The 17,962-nt window shown below is 35.5% G+C and overlaps 1 protein-coding gene and 1 long non-coding RNA gene across 9 annotated transcripts in view; both read left to right on the forward strand.

The window, feature by feature from the left end:
* The window catches only part of TOLLIP (toll interacting protein), a 30,311-nt gene extending 14,523 nt beyond the window's left edge, over positions 1–15,788 (forward strand). For 7 of the 8 annotated variants that reach the window (XM_026065338.1, XM_026065330.1, XM_026065374.1 and 4 more), the window contains 3 exons: positions 783–935; positions 2,334–2,424; positions 12,343–12,860. In XM_026065338.1, coding sequence (XP_025921123.1) covers positions 783–935; positions 2,334–2,424; positions 12,343–12,557 — 459 coding nt within the window. In that variant the 3' untranslated portion in view covers positions 12,558–12,860. Of the gene's footprint in view, positions 1–782; positions 936–2,333; positions 2,425–12,342 lie in introns of all 8 variants that reach the window. The other variant, XM_026065318.1, reaches the window with a different exon arrangement.
* On the forward strand, positions 5,442–8,665 carry LOC112965893. Its single transcript, XR_003253426.1, has 2 exons — positions 5,442–7,813; positions 8,354–8,665. It is a non-coding gene; the product is annotated as an uncharacterized LOC112965893 (long non-coding RNA).
* Positions 15,789–17,962: the final 2,174 nt, after the last annotated feature.

Consider the following 17,962-nt stretch of genomic DNA (forward strand, 5'->3'; position numbering starts at 1 on the left):
TCTATCAGTAGTAGGAAATGGTATGTTCTTAATGTTTTTTACCTTAGGAAAATATTTAAAAAATAAAATGGGGAAAATTAGCAGCAACTTCCTGATCATTTAATTAGCCTGCTTTCTGATGCTTTCAACTGCTAGAAACATTTAAGCTATAACTTAATGATAGTGTTCAAGACCATCTCTGAAAGYTATTTTTCTTTTAGTACAGGCCCCAGAATTTAATGCTGCACAATGCTGTCTTCCTGGCATTGACTAAAATGGGTTGTATCTTTGGGAATCCTCAAGTTTTAACAGCAAGGAATACATTATTTCAAAGTTCCAACTTTGAAAAGAGTTACAAAACCACATTAGTTAGGACTCCTATGAAGTAAGTGATGATGATGATATGCAGTGGCAKCCTACATACAACATGCACAGATAAATAGCAGTGAGGCAACAGAGTGTTCAGACTGTTTAGCATTTAGCATCCTCTGATGTGATATCACTAAATTCACATAGACCACGTTGATGTTAATACGCTGTATTTCTTGAAGTGTTCTGCTTGATTTTCAGTTTCTTGTTATTAAATACCTGCGTTCAATCTATAATCCCACTTAAAGCAAAAATCCCTTTATCCTTGGTGGAAAGGAGATGATGGCTAAAATATTTTCTGATGCTTTAGTTCTATCAAAAGGAAAGATTTAAAAATTGGAAAAATATAATTGTATAAAACTTAAGGAGGTACTAGTCAAGAATAATTTCTGAGGACAATTAACTTGATAAAATTTGTTTTAAATACACTCCAGCGGGCCTTTTCAATGGATGACCGCATTGCTTGGACACATATTACAATTCCAGAGTCTCTGAAACAAGGAAATGTGGAGGACGAATGGTATAGCCTGAGTGGAAGGCAGGGTGATGACAAAGAAGGAATGATCAATCTGGTTATGTCGTACACGGTAAGCCAAACAAATTTCTGGCCTAAAGATTGGAGAGCTTCTGGGACAGTGGGGAAGGATATTTTGGACTGTTTGAAGTAGAAGTAGTTCCATTGTATGTTACTACTTTTTTTTGTTAGCATTTAAAATATATATATATATATATATATATATATATATATATATAAAACTAATGCTTAAGCTGGTAAATCTATTTTGGTGAGGTGATAAATGGATATTTCTTAATTTGGTTTTGTCATTCTGGAAAATTCAGCTCATTCCTGTGCTGATAGTGGAGAAGGAAAAAAGTCTGTCAAATGGTCCATCATAATTCCTAATTTAATAACAATAAGAGTCTTCACAGAATCTAACAATAGCGAAAATCTTTTTTCCTAACTCTTTAGAATGCCATGTTAATTTAGAAACAAAAGGAATGGGAACTCTTTGCTGTCCTCAATCTTTCTGAATAGTTTGAATTCTTTTTCTGATGACTTCTGTTTTAAACTTCATCCTTGTTCTGTTAGTGCTCCTGGTCTTGCTTCCTATTGAACTGCTGACTTATGCTGGTCCATCCAGCAGCTCATGGACTTTTCTCTAGTCTGTCACCTTTGTCTTAGGTAGCTGTTGAATAGCACGTGCTGCCCTGAATGCTTTCTACTGTGCTTGTACGTGATCAAAAGTTTCAAGTTGCTATTGAGTGCACAAGCTGGAATAGCTGTTCGCTGCTGTTTGGAATTCACATACTGCCCCACATCTGAATTGTTGTTCCTTTAATCACAATGCTCCTTTCTCCTGGGGCTAACCTTTAAAACTGTCTGTAACCAGTGGATATAATGCACATAGAATATTACCTTTTACTATTAATATTTTCCAAGATCAAGCTGAACAGAAACTATGATATAAAAAAGGAATGGAGTTAAATTGGTATTTCTGTTCAAAATACTTTTTGAGCTTAAAAATAAATTAATTTGAACTTAAACTTGCTTCTAGAAGCAGTAAGCTGCTTTTATTAAAATTCAGGCTTTGTTTAAATGCTTACAATGAATGTCTTAAACTTGTTCCACAAGAGCAAGGCATGGAAATCCATATAGCCATGTCTTAAATTCATTTGCTTCATTAATGTGAAATTTGAATAGCCAGTTTTATCAAAGAACTGTTGCAAAAGACTAGTTTGATATAATGTAATTATACTGAGTTACATTCAAATGAATTGTCAGTTAAAAGGATGGTAGTTCACCTGATTTGCCTGAGATTTTATTTTATGTAGATTAGCACTTAGTATAGTCATATCAAGTGTGGAGCACTGATTTGCAGTGTGGTGACTCTTTGCAAATACTGTTTTAATTTTAGTTGCTGTTAATAATTTTTTTCTATTCCTAGAGTAGTTCTAATCTGTCTGTCGTGCTTTTTTGTGTCAAGTCTTTGCCAGCTGCCATGATGATGCAGCCCCAGCCAGTGGTCCTGATGCCCACTGTGTACCAGCAAGGAGTTGGATATGTGCCTATAACAGGTATGTTTTATTTCCTTGAAGACTTTTGAAACCCAGGTCAAGGTTTTTGCAAAAATAACTACTACATTTCTCCTGTATTTCAGAACATAAAGGGAAGCTATAAATTATCTTGTCCTTGATCTTTTTTCCTATGATATATTTTGGGAGAAGGAGGAGAGTGAACAAATGAGGTGTAGGTTTGATTTCAAAGAGTTGCATGAGTTTGATTAAATGGATTAGAATGAGTAGCTCAAAGCCTTCTCTCTCTCTCTCTTTTTTTTTTCTTTTTGAATACTTAGTTTGGGTTTATGTCAAGTCATTGAATAACTAAATCTGGCAGGCTACGCTAATATAATGTATGCTTATTAAATAGCGTTAATCCATGTGAAACTGCTCAGACTTCAGAGCGCCAAATGACTCATGCTGTTGGAACTGCAGCTTAAATGAAGTGTCTTTTCTGTGGTCATTGCGACAACTCTTGCATACTTGCTACACATAGTACATTAACTGTAGCGAATGAAAATTGTTAGGGATCTCTGAGATGGAATTACTTAAATACATCACAAAGAGTTAAGGCAGATACAGTCAGTTGTCTTACTTTGTGCAAGTAAGTTTTAGACTTGTATGCAAAGATATGTTTAACTCTGTGGGTCTTGTAAGTTTTCTGTCAAAGGAGAAAAGTTTGAAATGTTAATAAGCTTGGACTTGCAATACTTAGATAACTGGTAGGTGTTTGAAGTTTCTGGGGTTTTTTTGATTTTATTTACAGCTCTTAAGCTCCATTTTGTTGTATATATGCACATTCAGCAATATATGTACTTTTTAGGGAAAATAAGGTTATAATCAACGTGTTGAGTTTTTTTTGCTTATGAGTGTATGTTACAATGCTAAGAGCTGACACAAAACAGATTCTTAAATTTAATTCCTGATTGGATTTAAATTCCTTGTAGAAACAAACCTTCGCAACAGAAATGTGTAAAAGGCTGGGTAAGTAACTTAAGGAATGGTACCTACTGCTCTGTTGTTACAGAGTTAAGTTAAAGCAAAGCATGGAAAAGTTTGATTACCTACTTTATTCCTCGGTGAAAACATGCAGTATGCTTCCTTTAAAGTGCTTTTATCTCTAGAGCTTAATTCTCAGAATTAGTCTTGCTTGTTGTGCCAATGGACTAGTCTTAACTAGTGTGTATATCCTGAAGTGTGATGCCATTATTGTAAGCCAGACTTCTGTGTAGCTCTTCTGTGTTCCCATTAGATGCTGTATCTTTCTACTTGTGGGTTCATCACATCCCTATAGGCTGAAGCACTTAGTGAACTTGAAACATAATATCATATGTGTGGTTAAAGGGGAAAAAATAGCTGGTGTGCACCTATTGAAATGTAACAGAAGGTGCTGTAGAATTTCTTGAACAGACCTATCAAAATGACAGTATTCATATTGCAAAATTACTGTGTCAGTCAGACCAGGAACAGTAAAAATGAAATAGAGGCTAGTTTCAGATATAACTGAAACTAGACCTTCAGAGTTGTAAAACAGGTACATAGTGCTGTATCTTGATGTTCAGATCTTGGTATTCTCCAAGATTTTTATTGATCTTGAATATTTTCGGGAATACTTATGAAATCTACTTGGACAAGTAGAGAAACAACTAATATTTAGCACATATAACAGTAATGACTGACATAAACACAATTTTTATATGATAAATTTTGTAACAATTTTATTGGTGTGTATGTAGGAGTATCACCCTTCTACAAAGATACAGCATGTTTATTTTAATTACTATGATGTTCTTCTATATGAAAAATTCTTCCTGCTTCTACTACTTGTATATTGAAAACATTGCGATGTCCTACCACTCCCTTTGAACTGTTCTTTTGTTCTGAGAAAGCTTGAATGCACTCCCTGGACTTCATAAATGTCAAAATTATTTATTACAGACCCTCTTTGGCCTATTTAAAAACTTTTCTGTATTYTTAATAAATCTTTTGAATATTACTCTGTGCTTTGTGTTTGGTCTTTCAGAATTTCTGTAAGCACCATCAAAATCTCTTAAAGCACTATAAGTTCTAAAACTTTTGCTTATTACCTAAATGATTACCCACTCATAATAATCAGAAAGTGGGTTAAGTTAGCCTTTTGCAAGTGACTTGGCTTCAGAATGTTTTTACTGTACCATGAACTTAGTTATATAGCTTAACAAAAGTCATTTCAAATGATAAAAGGAACTGACGGTGCATCTTGGAAGATACAAAGTGTTGTGATTTTTTTATTATTACTTTTTTTAATTTGCTGATCTAGATCCTACTTCTAGATTCCATAAACTCTTTCATGGAAGACGTTTGTAGCCATGCAAACTAATGACCTTCACTGGCTAGTTAAGTTGATTTTTATCTTCTGGGAAAACTCTGTCAATAAACCTTAGAACCTTAGTCAGCCTCAGAAAGAAGAATCCCTGTCCACTTCAAGGATGGCAGTAGCAGGATGTCAGTTTGTTCCATAGGGATATAGTTACCCTCTCCCATCTTCTCAGTTCAGACTTTTTACCTGTCTAGTTAACAGACTGTAGCGAATAAGCGAGTTTTATGTCTTTCCTTCAAAAAAGTGTGGCACTAAATTTGTTACATCTGAAATAGAGGAAATTCTGCTGTTTAGGCAATATGGAGAGAGTCTAAGCTTTATCTGTGGTGGAAATACAGTGGAAGGGCTGAAATGTTTATGCAGAACAATTTAATAGTTATTTGTGAGAACTGTGCAAAATAATTCAGCTTTAATGTGAAATGGCGTTTAGTCAAATTTAGTTGTGCCATGAAGGCCAAGCTGTGTTTTTTTTTCCAACCCTGAGTAACACAAAGTTTCTATTCAAAACTCCATATACATCATAATTAACCTTCTAATTAAAATTAAAGCAACCTCTTTGCTCTCACCTGTCTATTGTACAGAGAGGCAAACAGTCACTGTAGGAAGCAGATGAGACTTCAGATGTCAGCATAAGTTGAGTAACTTCCCCCCCCCCCCCATTTGTTGGTAGATGTTGCAAAACCGATGAAAGCGGAAATGACAATAGAATATCCTTGCACTGCATTAATTTATTTTGAAAGTTTTCAAAATTAAAAACTTGGAAAAAAGGGTGCTAGTTGATACAAACTATAGTTGACATTGGAGTTATATATTGGAAGTTTGGAAAAATTTAAACTTCTGTGTCAGTCTTGCTGTTCTTCTAAAAGTCGACTTTTTCTACACTCTCTTGCAGCTGTTTCTAAACGTTAGTGAATGTAGTGCTGTAGAACATGTTGTGGTATACTGGTTGCTTACTATCCAAGTTGATGTTTAGTAGTATAGCAAAGGCAGTGAGCTAAGCAAAGGTAGTTTAGTGTGAAGCAAGCTATATATTGATCAACTAAATGTTCATGGGATGAATAGGAAATCCATTCTACTTGACTTAAAAATGCCCACATTAAAAGTGGGTTAAAAAAAAAAGTGGCAGGGCTCTGTCAGAGTCTAGAATATCACTTTCCATTGAGGCTAACTTAGTGTGTATGTACATTAGCCCTTTAGGTCTCTGTGCTGTTTGGTGGGTTCGCTTGTGAGGGTGTTGGTGTTTGTTCAGAATACTATAGGTGTATGTTTTTCCTTTATGAGCAATAAAATATAATCCTTGCTACAAACACCTGGTAGTTTGTTTACATTGAAAAAACTTCCTCTAATTGCCATTTCTGTAAAAACAGCACACTTTGGGAAACTTGTTCAGGGTATTGCAGCAAATGTGAGACTGAATCCTAGCAGCCTTTAATTTCTGGTATAAAATAGATTAGTATTTACCTAACTACCTAAATTTACCCAGCTTTCACTTTTGGAGACTAAATGGTTCACTTCTTTTTAAAAATAGATTAATATCTCTTTCCCATGTCTTATTCCTTTCCCCTCACCCCTTCATTTTCACTTGTCTTTAGGGCTTGAGTACTTTGCTCTGGGTAAGTTTCCAAGCTGTTTTCTTGCTCTCATCCTCATTGACTCCAGTTTTTGCATGAACTCATGCAGACAGCTTTTTTTTTTTTTTTTTAAATGTTACAGCACACTGCATCACAAGGTACTGCACCCTGGATGTCACAATACGGCAATTTAATGTGTCTCTCAAAATTGTTAAAGCTCTTTACCCTGTTGTAAGTCTTGAAAGGCTTCTGCCCAGTTTCAATCTATTATGATTAAAGTAATTGATAGTGGTGTTGATGGATAAAATGTGTACTAATATTTTTCTTGAACCATTTTGTGCCAGTGGGCTATTCTAGGTGACCATACTGGTTTCCTATTAAATAAACTTTAATCTTGCAGTTCTGTTCTGTTACTGCAGGACTGGGGGAGAAGGAGGTAGTGTCAGGCTTTTAAAAATTTTATTTACTTATTTATTTGTAAACTCAGAAATGAAGAACTCAGTTCTACAGTGACATTCTGGCAAGGCAACCTGTCAACTGCCTTCTGTAATTCTTTGAGCCTTTTTATTCTAAAAGGTTAATGTTTTCATTGGTATGTATCTTTCAGTAATAACATCTATTTTTAGATTCATGTCAACTTAAGCATCTGACATGTGCTTTTGAATGAACTTCAAAGGTAAATTATGTTATAGGAAATCCATTTTCCTTCTTACTTTACTATGCCACCTTTGATTTTGAGTTGTATGAAGGTATTGGACATCCCTAACTTTATGGTATTGATGTTCAATCAAGTATGTTCAGAAAATTCTAGAATTAGACTTTGAGAGAAAGTCATTTCTTTGTGCTCTGAATTTCAGAAAGATGCCATAAATGAAACTAAATATATTGCAAGAACAACATCAATTTTATTAGAGCGGTGGAATTGTAAACCTTCCCATGAGTCCATAGACTTCATTTTACTTAGCAGTTTGCAAAGAAGCAGCATTTAAAAAAAAAAGATAGCATCCATATTCTAGCACTGAATTTTTTTATGAAGGAAATATCATTTAGACCTATTTGAATGTGTATCTCTAAAACAAGTGATCCTGATTTCTTCCATCAAATGAAAGAATTTGTGCTGAGAAGGTTCCTGGATTTAATTCTTGAAGGATCCCTTTGCACTATGCAAGGAGCAGAATGGTAGTGATATAAGAAATTAAACATAGGGCACTTGACTGAACAATAAAATAAAAAGTGTGTAATGCCTTGCATGCAGTTAGAAAAAATTACCCCATTGATGCTTCTTTGATGCTTCCGTTGCTGCTCGTCGCAATCACAAGGTGCTGTCAGTTGACTTGCTGTTGTATGTACTCATTTCTTGTGTTGGAATGTCACCGCTCCTGCCTGCCTGTTTGCCATTGCTATTCCACTGGATTGGAAACAGTGCTCCATTCTTCTGATTTATGACACTTAGCTAATAGCTGAGAACAATACACAGGTGTGTGCAATTCCATTTATAGTGGATACTTATGTGTTTTACCTTCAGTCTTCACTTCTTAGTGAAGTGAGCTTCTTAATATGTAAAACAGCTTCTTACTGAACATTAATAAATTCAAAGTTTATTATAGCTCTGTGTAATGATTGCATACACACTAAATCATGGTATTTAGTTCTTTAAGTTTATGCAAGAAGTCTTCCTTACTGTTTTGTAAATCAGAAATGATGGATGCTTTTAATTTGAAAAACAAAACAAGATATTCTTTAAATTGGTAACCTGTGTAGCCTGAATATGGAGTTATATGAAAAATAAGCATTTATCATAGAAATACTTATTAAATGTCACTGTGATACTGACTTCAATTTTATTTAAGTGTGTGTACAATGTAGTTGTAGACAGTATAAATTGTCATGCTTGAGCTGTAAGAGCTGAGAAAAGAGTTTGAAAATCATTAGCAAAAATAGTACTACCAGGAAATGTCTTGGCTCTGAAATTGAGAATATTTAAATCAAAATTATTTATTGAATACTGCCTTTGCAGATATCTGTGGCTTCAGAGTTAACTTGTTCTGATGAAACGGTGAGAAGTTGTGTGACCTTCATGATTTTGACACTGGCAAGACACTTGAACTTTGTTAGCAAGCTTGTCCAGTTGTTACCGTAGGCTGCTGTGGCACTTGAAGCGAGTTGGATGTTTCATTTGGATTAATGTTTTTTTAACTGGCTTTTTGTTTGGACAGTTCCTGGATAACTTAGGCTGATTATTTACAAAATTCTACTCATTTGGATAATCTTAGAAAACTGATAACCTGCTGAAAAAAGTTGGAAGCTTGAGTAAAAGGCAAAACAACCATTGTATGACTCTGTTCTTTTGAGTACTGTGATGCGCTTTATTTCCTGATGCCACACATCTTTGTTTGTCTCTTGCATATGGCGAGATTGTTTGTGGAAATTGTGGGGAAGCTGCTGAGGCTTGTTGAAGCTATAGAAGAGGCAATCTGAAATGCAGCTGGATCTGATTATTGGGCAGAGTGTTGTATTTGCAGTGTTGGTGAGGACTGCATACAGGTTTGCCTCCTGGGTACATGCATGGTATAATTTACCAGGTGTTCAGACAGCCTCGTAGCGTCGGCAGAACCCCAGCGACCGTGGCTCAGATAGTATAAGCTCTGGAGCCAAGGTTTAGGCTGCTGGGGAAGAGACTATACATATCCTTGGGAGGGGTGCAATGTATAGGGCTGGGTAGAGACAGGGTTTCAGTGTGTGGGTGTAATAAAATGGTGCTAGGAGTTGTTTCTCTAGTTCTAAATACAAACCTTTTAGAATAGATGCAGCCTGTACATTAGACTACTTACAGCATCTAAGTTCCCTTTTTGCTTTCAATAAAACTTAAAAAGATTACAAGGGGAATTTTTAAAATAAAACCTAAAAACTGGCAATTATGGAGATGCTTAAAATTGAAAGTGATGACTCCTCTAGCATATCTGATAGGACAGATGTCCAAGCTGAGGAAAGAAACAGTAAAGAGTGCGTTAAGTAAAATAACAGTTGAGCCACATGCACAAAAGCAGTCAGATTGTATTCGATTACAGTACATTGTCAACGATAGTTGAGATATAAGTTAGGATGGGTTAACTGATCTGGGAATTTTAATGTAAGCATCTTTAAAACTGATAGATGGAAGTTAATTACTGAGATGCTAAAATATTGGTACAAGTTAGACATTTCTAATGAAATAATGTTAGAGATGTTATAGAAAACATTGAAGAGACAAGGTAGGTATTAAAATTACCTTTCTTATCTTTTAGGAGGTAAGTCTGAATAGAAGTGATACAGTATAGGGGCAATACTTTGGATCACCTAAGCAGTACTTTAGTCATTACGCTAAGAGAGATGAAGTTGCAAAGATGCACACTTGAAAATAATGTCAGTTGTCTGATCTAAGTCTGCTTAATATTATGGTGCAGGTGCTAGCCACCAGAAGTACATTCTTTTTGAGCAGTTAGTCAGAATTCGTAAGAAAAGCAGCTTTTGATCTAGTCCTGAGTAATGCATAGAACCTGGTTCAAAAAGTATCTTATTTTGAAGATGTCTGATAATGATTATTCAAATGGTTCATCCTTGATTTAACTTAAGGAAAAGTAATTAAGGTCACAGAAGTAAAGCTAAAATGGTGAACTAAAAACTGTGTAAAGACATTGTTAGGCTCAAAGTAAATGTATGTAGATAAAAAACATAAAATAAAAAAGCACTCTTGGAGGATCCTAAAAAGTTGCTGTGGTAAAACAGTAAAGTAGGTAATGGAAGTAAAAGGAAAAGAAATTCTTCAAAAACTGGAAGATCTGACCAAATGTGAGAGTGTTAAATGATATATCTAAACGGGTAGTAAGGTTGGTCAGCAAAGCCTTTGAGGATCGAATGCTTAAAGAGGTAAGAACTATTTATTTTAAAGAAGCAGAAATTTTGGAATCATTTAGGTAATTAGAGGACTTGAAAGGTATATATAGGTAAGAATATTAAAAAGGTGGAACATAAGACCATAACAGGGCAGCATGGGAAGAAAGGTGTTTTTTGAGGGGAGTAGCATCAGGTCATAATGTTAGGGTTTAAAACAAATTAAGATGATCAGCAAGAAAATTCAGGCTAGATAACACTTTCTTCCAGTTTCATATTTTGGATTTTTGCAGCAAATGCAGTGTGTGACCTTTTAGTTAAGTTGGTCTTACTTACAGAGGAGTGGAGGGTAGCAAACTGAAAATTTTTAGGCATGGCTCTGAGGTAAATAAGCCCTATTGCATAAGCTAATTAAAACCTATAAAGATTAGAACTAGTTTTCCCTAACTGGTAGGGAAAACTCATACCTTAGAAATTGTAGAAGTCTGAGTATGTGGATGAGGATGATGTGGTCTATGTATATACCATTGTCAGTTGCGTTTTTGGCAATGTCATTTGCTGAGAACTCTTGTGTTAGGATATTGTAGGATAGAACTAAAGGTCCTGTTGTGATTTAATAGCTATTTTGAAAAACCTGATGAAGAGATAAACAATTAGCCTTCCCCTAATGGAGGGAGGCTTTTAATGGAGTGCATCATATTTACAAATAAGAAATCAAGAGAAGGGGGACCAGTAGGCAATTTGTCAAAATGAAAACTCTTAACTGTTCTGTCTCTCTGACTGCAGCAGGTTGCAGAAGAATCTCATGATACTAAGTAAACGGGAAGTAAAATTACCTACTAAGGTTGGGGTGAAACACAAATGTATGAAGAAAAATCTTAACTAATACCTACTTGATGATGGTTTCTTGATTGGCCATTAGAACTCGTAAAGGTCTTTGAATTACTGAAAATACCGGTGAACAGTGTTCAAAGAGGCAAATAAAATGTCTGAAAGAGAATAGAAAAACATGAAAACTTTATCATGCTGCTGTATGAAGCAATGTTGTTTCTGCATTTGGATGCAGATGATTCTCATTGCCCTACCTTAGAAAACATAGTAGAACTGGAGAAGTAACACGTGAATATGTAAGACTAAGATGATGAAGAGTCTGGAACTGCTTAGAGAAGAAAAGAAATAGACTATTTCTGGAAGTGATAATGACAGCCTCTAGGTATACTATACCTGACTTCAGTTTTATAAAAACAAATGGTAGTTTTTCAGCAATAGATCTAGTCTGAGTTAATGATAAAATTTGTCAGGTGATGAAAAGGGACTTTTTGTCTAGTAATTCCTTTTTCTAGGAATTTGAAAAACTCATTTTCTAAAACTTTTTTAAACTAACAGTGCTTTAATTTCACATAGCAATACAAAAATTCCATCAAAAATGTCGGATGAAATTTGTCCTCTGGCAGAGAAACAGAGAAAAGCAATGTGTGCCCCTTTAGTTGTAAGTGGAATTGCTCTCTCACTACATTGTGGTATAGTTGCACAGTGAACCAGATGGAACTTAAGCCAGGGGAAAATATTTGCTTAAAATTCTCTTTATGGGGAAGCAATCCAGTCTCCGGATCAGTTACTGATCCAGATCAATAACCTCAGTGCTTTGCTTTTAATGCAATGGAGATTGCATTCATTGAATTACTACGTATCAGTTGTATATACTGCTGGTGTAAAAGCATCTTGTTCATCACAGCATAAATACACTAAGGTGCATTTAACTGGACAATGGGTGCTAGGTGTGGGTTGGTTTTTTGTTTGTTTTTTGTTTTAGAAAAATACATCTATGGTGCCCTTAGTGTTTGTTTAGTGATTAACATAAACCTGGTTAATGCTGGTTGTATCTAATTGTGAGCTGTACCTGTTGCCGTACTATAGTACATGTAGAACAGATCAGAACTTGGGCAGAGAACCCATTCAAGAAAAAATGTCTTCTGGTTGTAACAGTCTGGAGAAAAAATTTTGTGGCCTCTTTTCTGGAGTATGTGTTTGAAAGTCTGTTGAAGTTGGCAGGCTGGCGGAGAGAGGCATGAGCCACTTCATTTTTTCAAGGTCTTTAATTTTCTTTCATGGTTTTGTCTGTTTGTTTGTCTTCAGGGATGCCTACAGTCTGTAATCCCAGCATGGTACCAGTGGCAATACCACCTCCTGCAGTGAACCCTCAGCACCTTTGTAATGAAGAGGACCTGAAATCTATCCAGGACATGTTTCCCAACATGGACAGGGAAGTAATCCGCTCAGTGCTAGAAGCTCAGAGGGGGAACAAGGATGCAGCTATCAACTCCTTGCTTCAGATGGCTGAAGAATCATAGATCCCCACTTCCTGCATTGTCCCCATCCTTGATGCCACCTTTATTTTTACTTGCCAAGCCAGGGATTTAGCTAGAGGAAGAATTTCCTAACAGTTTTCTGTTAGCGTATTCTGTGTGAAAGATTGTATCCCCTTTTCTCCTTGGACATTTGGATCTTTTTCACTTTCTTTTTCAGTCTATATGTTTTCAGTTTAGCGTATGTTCTACAACAGCATTGAAGCATCTTTACTATCAGCTGTGCCTGTGTGGCTATATTCTGACTGGGGTGGCGAGTAATGCTGCTTTTTTCCTTTCTCTCCCCCTTTTCAAAAAACAAGTTCTTACAAAGTAACTCTATGCAGTACAGGATATACTACTGTTTGTTAGATTGAAAAAACTTTTTCCGTGGAGGGTTTCCTTTTTAGCATAACTGATTTGTTAAAGTATTTTGGTTTCATCAAGCAGCCTGTTTCTGCCAGAAATTAAAAAAAAAAAGGCCCTTCTGCTTGTCCTGTGATGTTTAATTATTGCTGTGATATAGTCAACTGTCCTTGATGAAAATTTTTAATTGAATAAGCTAAATTCCTTGGGTTGCACTGTTCATATTTGTAATGAGCGTTTTCTATTCAACCTAGTCATTGGGCACCAAAGCAATGTATTTTCTGGTTTGTGTTCAGGGCTTTATCCTGTCATGTAATATTGTTATGTATCTGTAAAATCTTAACAGATAACTTGCACAGTCTGTATTGCTGTAGCCGAGGACAGGACTGAGCCCTAATGTACTCCTACAGCTAACTACACTCTTAGTACTACTTCTGCATTCCCATTATTCCAAAGGATAAATGCAGATGGGAAGATTTTATACCTGGAAAATTAATGACACGGTAAACAATTATTTGAGACATTGTCTTATATTTAAAAAAGCAGAAACCTATGATCTGTTTGCAAGACTTCTTTCTTTACACCTAAGTTTCAGCCAAATTATCATTTTACATTGGTGGAAAAGTTACTGTAATAGTGTTTTTCATGTGATATGAAATAATCATGAAAAGTAGCTTCAGAATCTTCAAATGGTATTTAAAGTTGCCCAGTGACTTGTTAGATTATGGTTGCAGTAATTAATGTTATTTGATGCAGGTGGAAATAAATTCAATTGGGAGGAGATTTAACATATCTGAATTAGTCTGATCCTCAGAAGAGATTAGAGGTTGCTGATATTTATTGTTAGTATTATTTTTTTCAGACATCAGTTCATCTTGGAGCTTGCAGAATCATGAAGTAGGCACCCGTTACACCTGTTGGATAAATTCTATGTTTGTTTTTGTAGRTGGTGAAGTAATGCACTTTAAGTAGTATGCACCAGTTTATTTTACCAGTGATGTGCAATGTTGCTGTTTTATCTTTTTTAATGTTTGACTTCAAATACTTTCCACAATAGCCATAGACTTTCATATTTTCAAGAGTTGGAATGTACATTTGAAATGTAGGCTCTTGAGTGATTCATGAGAACTTTAAAGCCAGATTTGGAATAAGGAAAATAGACCCTTATTCTCCTCTTCCCCACTCTTTGTTTCATTTCCCACACTTAAGATATTTTTTTCTCATCTGCTGAAAAGCCAGTTTTCCCAGCTACATTCAAGAAGCCTCTAAGTAGTATTGGTAGAGTGAATATTTATTTTTTTATGATTAAAAGTGATACTGAAACTTTTAAAATACAGTATCAAAAATCATCCAGTTTCTGATCTTCTAAAGCAGTCTTTTCATAATGCATGATTTTAAGTTGTTTTGAATCCCCTACTGTCTTAAACTTCCCTTTGAAAGTGTCTTTATACATCCTCCTATTGGCTTTCCAATAATGAGATATAGTTTCTCTCTTTTATTTGTAGAGTCACCGCATCTTTATTTTCTAAGACAAACCAGGTGTTCATCAAGAAACTGGTCTTGCCCCTTCCCTACAATCATGTTAAATTTTGTGATTGAATAGGTATAGAGGCATTTGGTCTTTATTGTCATAGCACAGTGATTTGTGGCATGTCACCCAAGAGGATAAATCTTGGTAAAGACTTAGTGCTTAGATACCATCTGTAGGAAGAGTCCCTTGCTCTAACTTCTACACAGATAGCATGCATTCCTAGGGGTGGAATAATTCAGGGAAAATGTACATATATAAATTTTTATATTAAAATGTTGGGGTCTGTAATAACAGCTTTTTATAAAAGCAAGAGATCATGGTTGAACTTAATGGCTGGTAAATTGTACTGCATCCTATTACAGCTGAATTTCAAGCACAGAATAAACACCTTTCAGTTCTAACATTCAGGAGGGGAAGGAGAGTGTTGGGTTAGCCAGGTTCATTCATAAACTGGACTTCAGGCCTCCGAGGGAGCTGTAGCTCTTGTTCTTAAATGTTTTGTTTGTTTGTTTTAGGCAAATATTATGCAAATATTATGCAAAGCAGTAGTTGTATGAGTTGCAGATGGGAAACGTAGGAGCAGTATGGCCAGTAGATGGATTTCAGCACATTAAACTAACGTGGTGTTCTGGGGATTTTTGTCTTGATTTAATTAAGCATTACAGCTGAAACTCTTATGTCAACTTTATCTTGTTAAAAAGAACAAAACACTGATCGTGAGCCTACTCAGCTTTTCAGCATACATATCCTCTCAGTCAAGCTGCTTATTGTCAGGGTTGAATTGGAGGGAGATGCAAAAAGGCAGAGAGTAGTTATTCGAGGGCCTGTAAAATGAAGGCATTGGAACCAAATGTCTTTTTTTGTGATTTAAAACAAACATTGTCACTCGTTATGATTGTAGCTTTTGACAAATTCTAACAGGATGATGCTCCGATACTGCTCTTCTGCTCAACAGCTTCAAGCAGCCTGAAGCCAAAGCCAGCTGTATAAGACTGGCATCTGCTAAAAGTTAGTGCTTTAGAGTACTAGTTTGAATCCTGCCAAGAGCCTAAACTTGCTAAAGATAGGAACACTTTTTGTCTAGCTAGATCCTTGCTACTTTCTTCTCTACTGCTGTTTGCCTCTGCTGATGGTACTGAATGTTTTTTTTCCCCTTACAAATGTTATCGCTTATTTGGTTGATCTGTAATACCATACAGAGGATGTTTTTTGCTATAATAATTCTGAAGACATTGTTTCTCTCTGTATTGAGGTCCAGTGTCCAAATGTGTTTCTTGCACTCTGAATGCATTAACTTTTTCATTCTAATTTAATAAATGTATCATCTAAATGAGAATGTATCATGTCTCTGTTGGAGAGGAGGATTATTTGAATCGTTGTCTATAGACCGAGCTATGGATACACAATGCATCCTAGATATCTTTTATTCAGTCATTAGTTAACAAATTACACTTCAGTTCTTAGAAATGTGGTCTTCTGGTGGGACTAGTATACTAAATGCTCAAAAGTATGTGCCTTTTTCGAACTGGTCTAGATGTTACTCTTCCAAGAAAGTGTTACAGTATTGCAGGCCTGAAGGACAGAATAAGGGAGCAGTGAGGCAAAGGACAAGGGGGGGCAAGGGAGGAGGGAAGAGGGGAGCATGTGTGGAGGAGATGCTCCAGAGCGTGAATGCAGTGAGAGCTTTGTAGAGAAGAGTGATGTATGAATGATGAGTGATGAAGTTGCCTGTCTGTATTATTTTAGCCATGATAACTGGCTTTTTTAATCTGCTAATATTTAATCTTTTAAATTATTGAAGTCTAAAGATTTGTTTTATAGGTAGCATCTCCTTTTAATTCTGTGGTTGACTGGAAGGCTAGCCTAAGTCCTCTTCTTCATTTAAAAGCATTGCTATGCTCAGCAAGAATTCATTAATTGCTTGTAGCTTTAATACGTTATCAAGTTAACATTTTGAGTTTTGCTGTCCAGTTCATAGTGTTATTTTTATTGGAAGTTAATTTTCTAACAAGTGATAGTTGAGCGAAATCTTTCACAACTCAATTTCCTTTGGTTTGCTTCCTTAACATACTGTTAGCACCTAATATCAAATGAAATTGTGTTCAAATTGTGTTTTCATGTGGTGGTTTCTATCCCATGTCATGTTCTAAAGCTTACTACTGACTTTCACATTTCTCCACCGCACTGAGAGATTGAAAAAAATAATAATAATTTACTTAAATGTTGCTGTTCTTGTGACTGCTAAAGCATCTATTTAGCATTTTAACTTTAATATTTAATGGCATTTTCATTTCAGTGATAGTAGAGCAGTCATGATGTGTGGGGTTATAAAGAAAAATCAGTGTAATTTGAATTATTAAAATGTTTAAGTATACCAGTGAAAATAGGGCATCCAGGAAGAAATGCAAATACTTACTTTAGAATAAGTAGGAAAAAAAGAAAACCCATAGTATCAATCTTCTGTGCTTCAGTTTTAAGTCATAGGTTACTGAAGACTGCTTAAGTTCTCTATCCAAGATCTTCAGGAAGCTTGTTTAGAAACCAAGTTGATCTATTTTAATACTGCAGTGTGTATACATTAGAAGCATTTTCTGTACTATCTTTCCAAAATGCATAATTATGTAAGAACAGATAGACTATACTTATGGTATACCATAACTCTTGAAGTAAAATTCACATATAAACTGGAGAAGTGAAGTTGTGGAAAGCAAATAAATTAAAACTGATCTTGGCTGCATCTGTATTTCAATGTGTGGGAGAACTATGTGGAAATACTGCTGTTCGGAGTATTCAAAAAATTAGAACGTGCTTTTAAAGAATTCACTGTACTAATTTGGAGTATGAAGCAGGAAGATATAAATGGGCAAGTTAATTTTAATGCATTTGTCATTGGAAGCAAATGCAGCATGGTTCAGTTTATTTTAAAATTATTTCCAATTCTAAAATTAGCTAGGTACTCTTTCACTCACTTTCTGGGACAGTGAAGTACTGTTGTCTTCCTCATCTTCTCCCCCCCCCCCCCAGTCAAATTGAAAATAAGCATATGGTCTGTAGCAGGATTGAGAACTTGTCATCTTAACTCATGTATTTTCAAGTGCTATTTTTGTCCATTTAAAAAAAAAAAAAACACTTAAAACTACTAAAATGTGGATGCCTGAATCAGAAAATCTTAGCAGGATGGTGCCAAGAGAAATGTGGGGTTGGTATGTGGGTGGTTTGGGTTGGTTGCTGTTCTTCCCCCCACCATGACAACAAAGTAGTATGGGAATATTTTAAAATATAAATTTAAATACTTTGATTGAAACAGCTTGTGAGACAATCTCCTGATAACCTCTCTGGGGCATATTCCGCTTTAAAAGAAGTGGAAGGATGATTTGTGTGGCCCTTGAGGCTTCAGCATGTTCACACAGCATGGAAGCAAGAAGGAGCTAAATACTTTCTATCATGCTTTAGGGCTTACCTCCATGTGATGCAGATTCTCATTCCTCTAGGACTAGGATTCAGCCTTCTTATT

Source organism: Apteryx rowi, unplaced genomic scaffold (assembly GCF_003343035.1).
Source record: "Apteryx rowi isolate R43461 unplaced genomic scaffold, aptRow1 scaffold_1024, whole genome shotgun sequence".
NCBI lineage: Eukaryota > Metazoa > Chordata > Aves > Apterygiformes > Apterygidae > Apteryx > Apteryx rowi.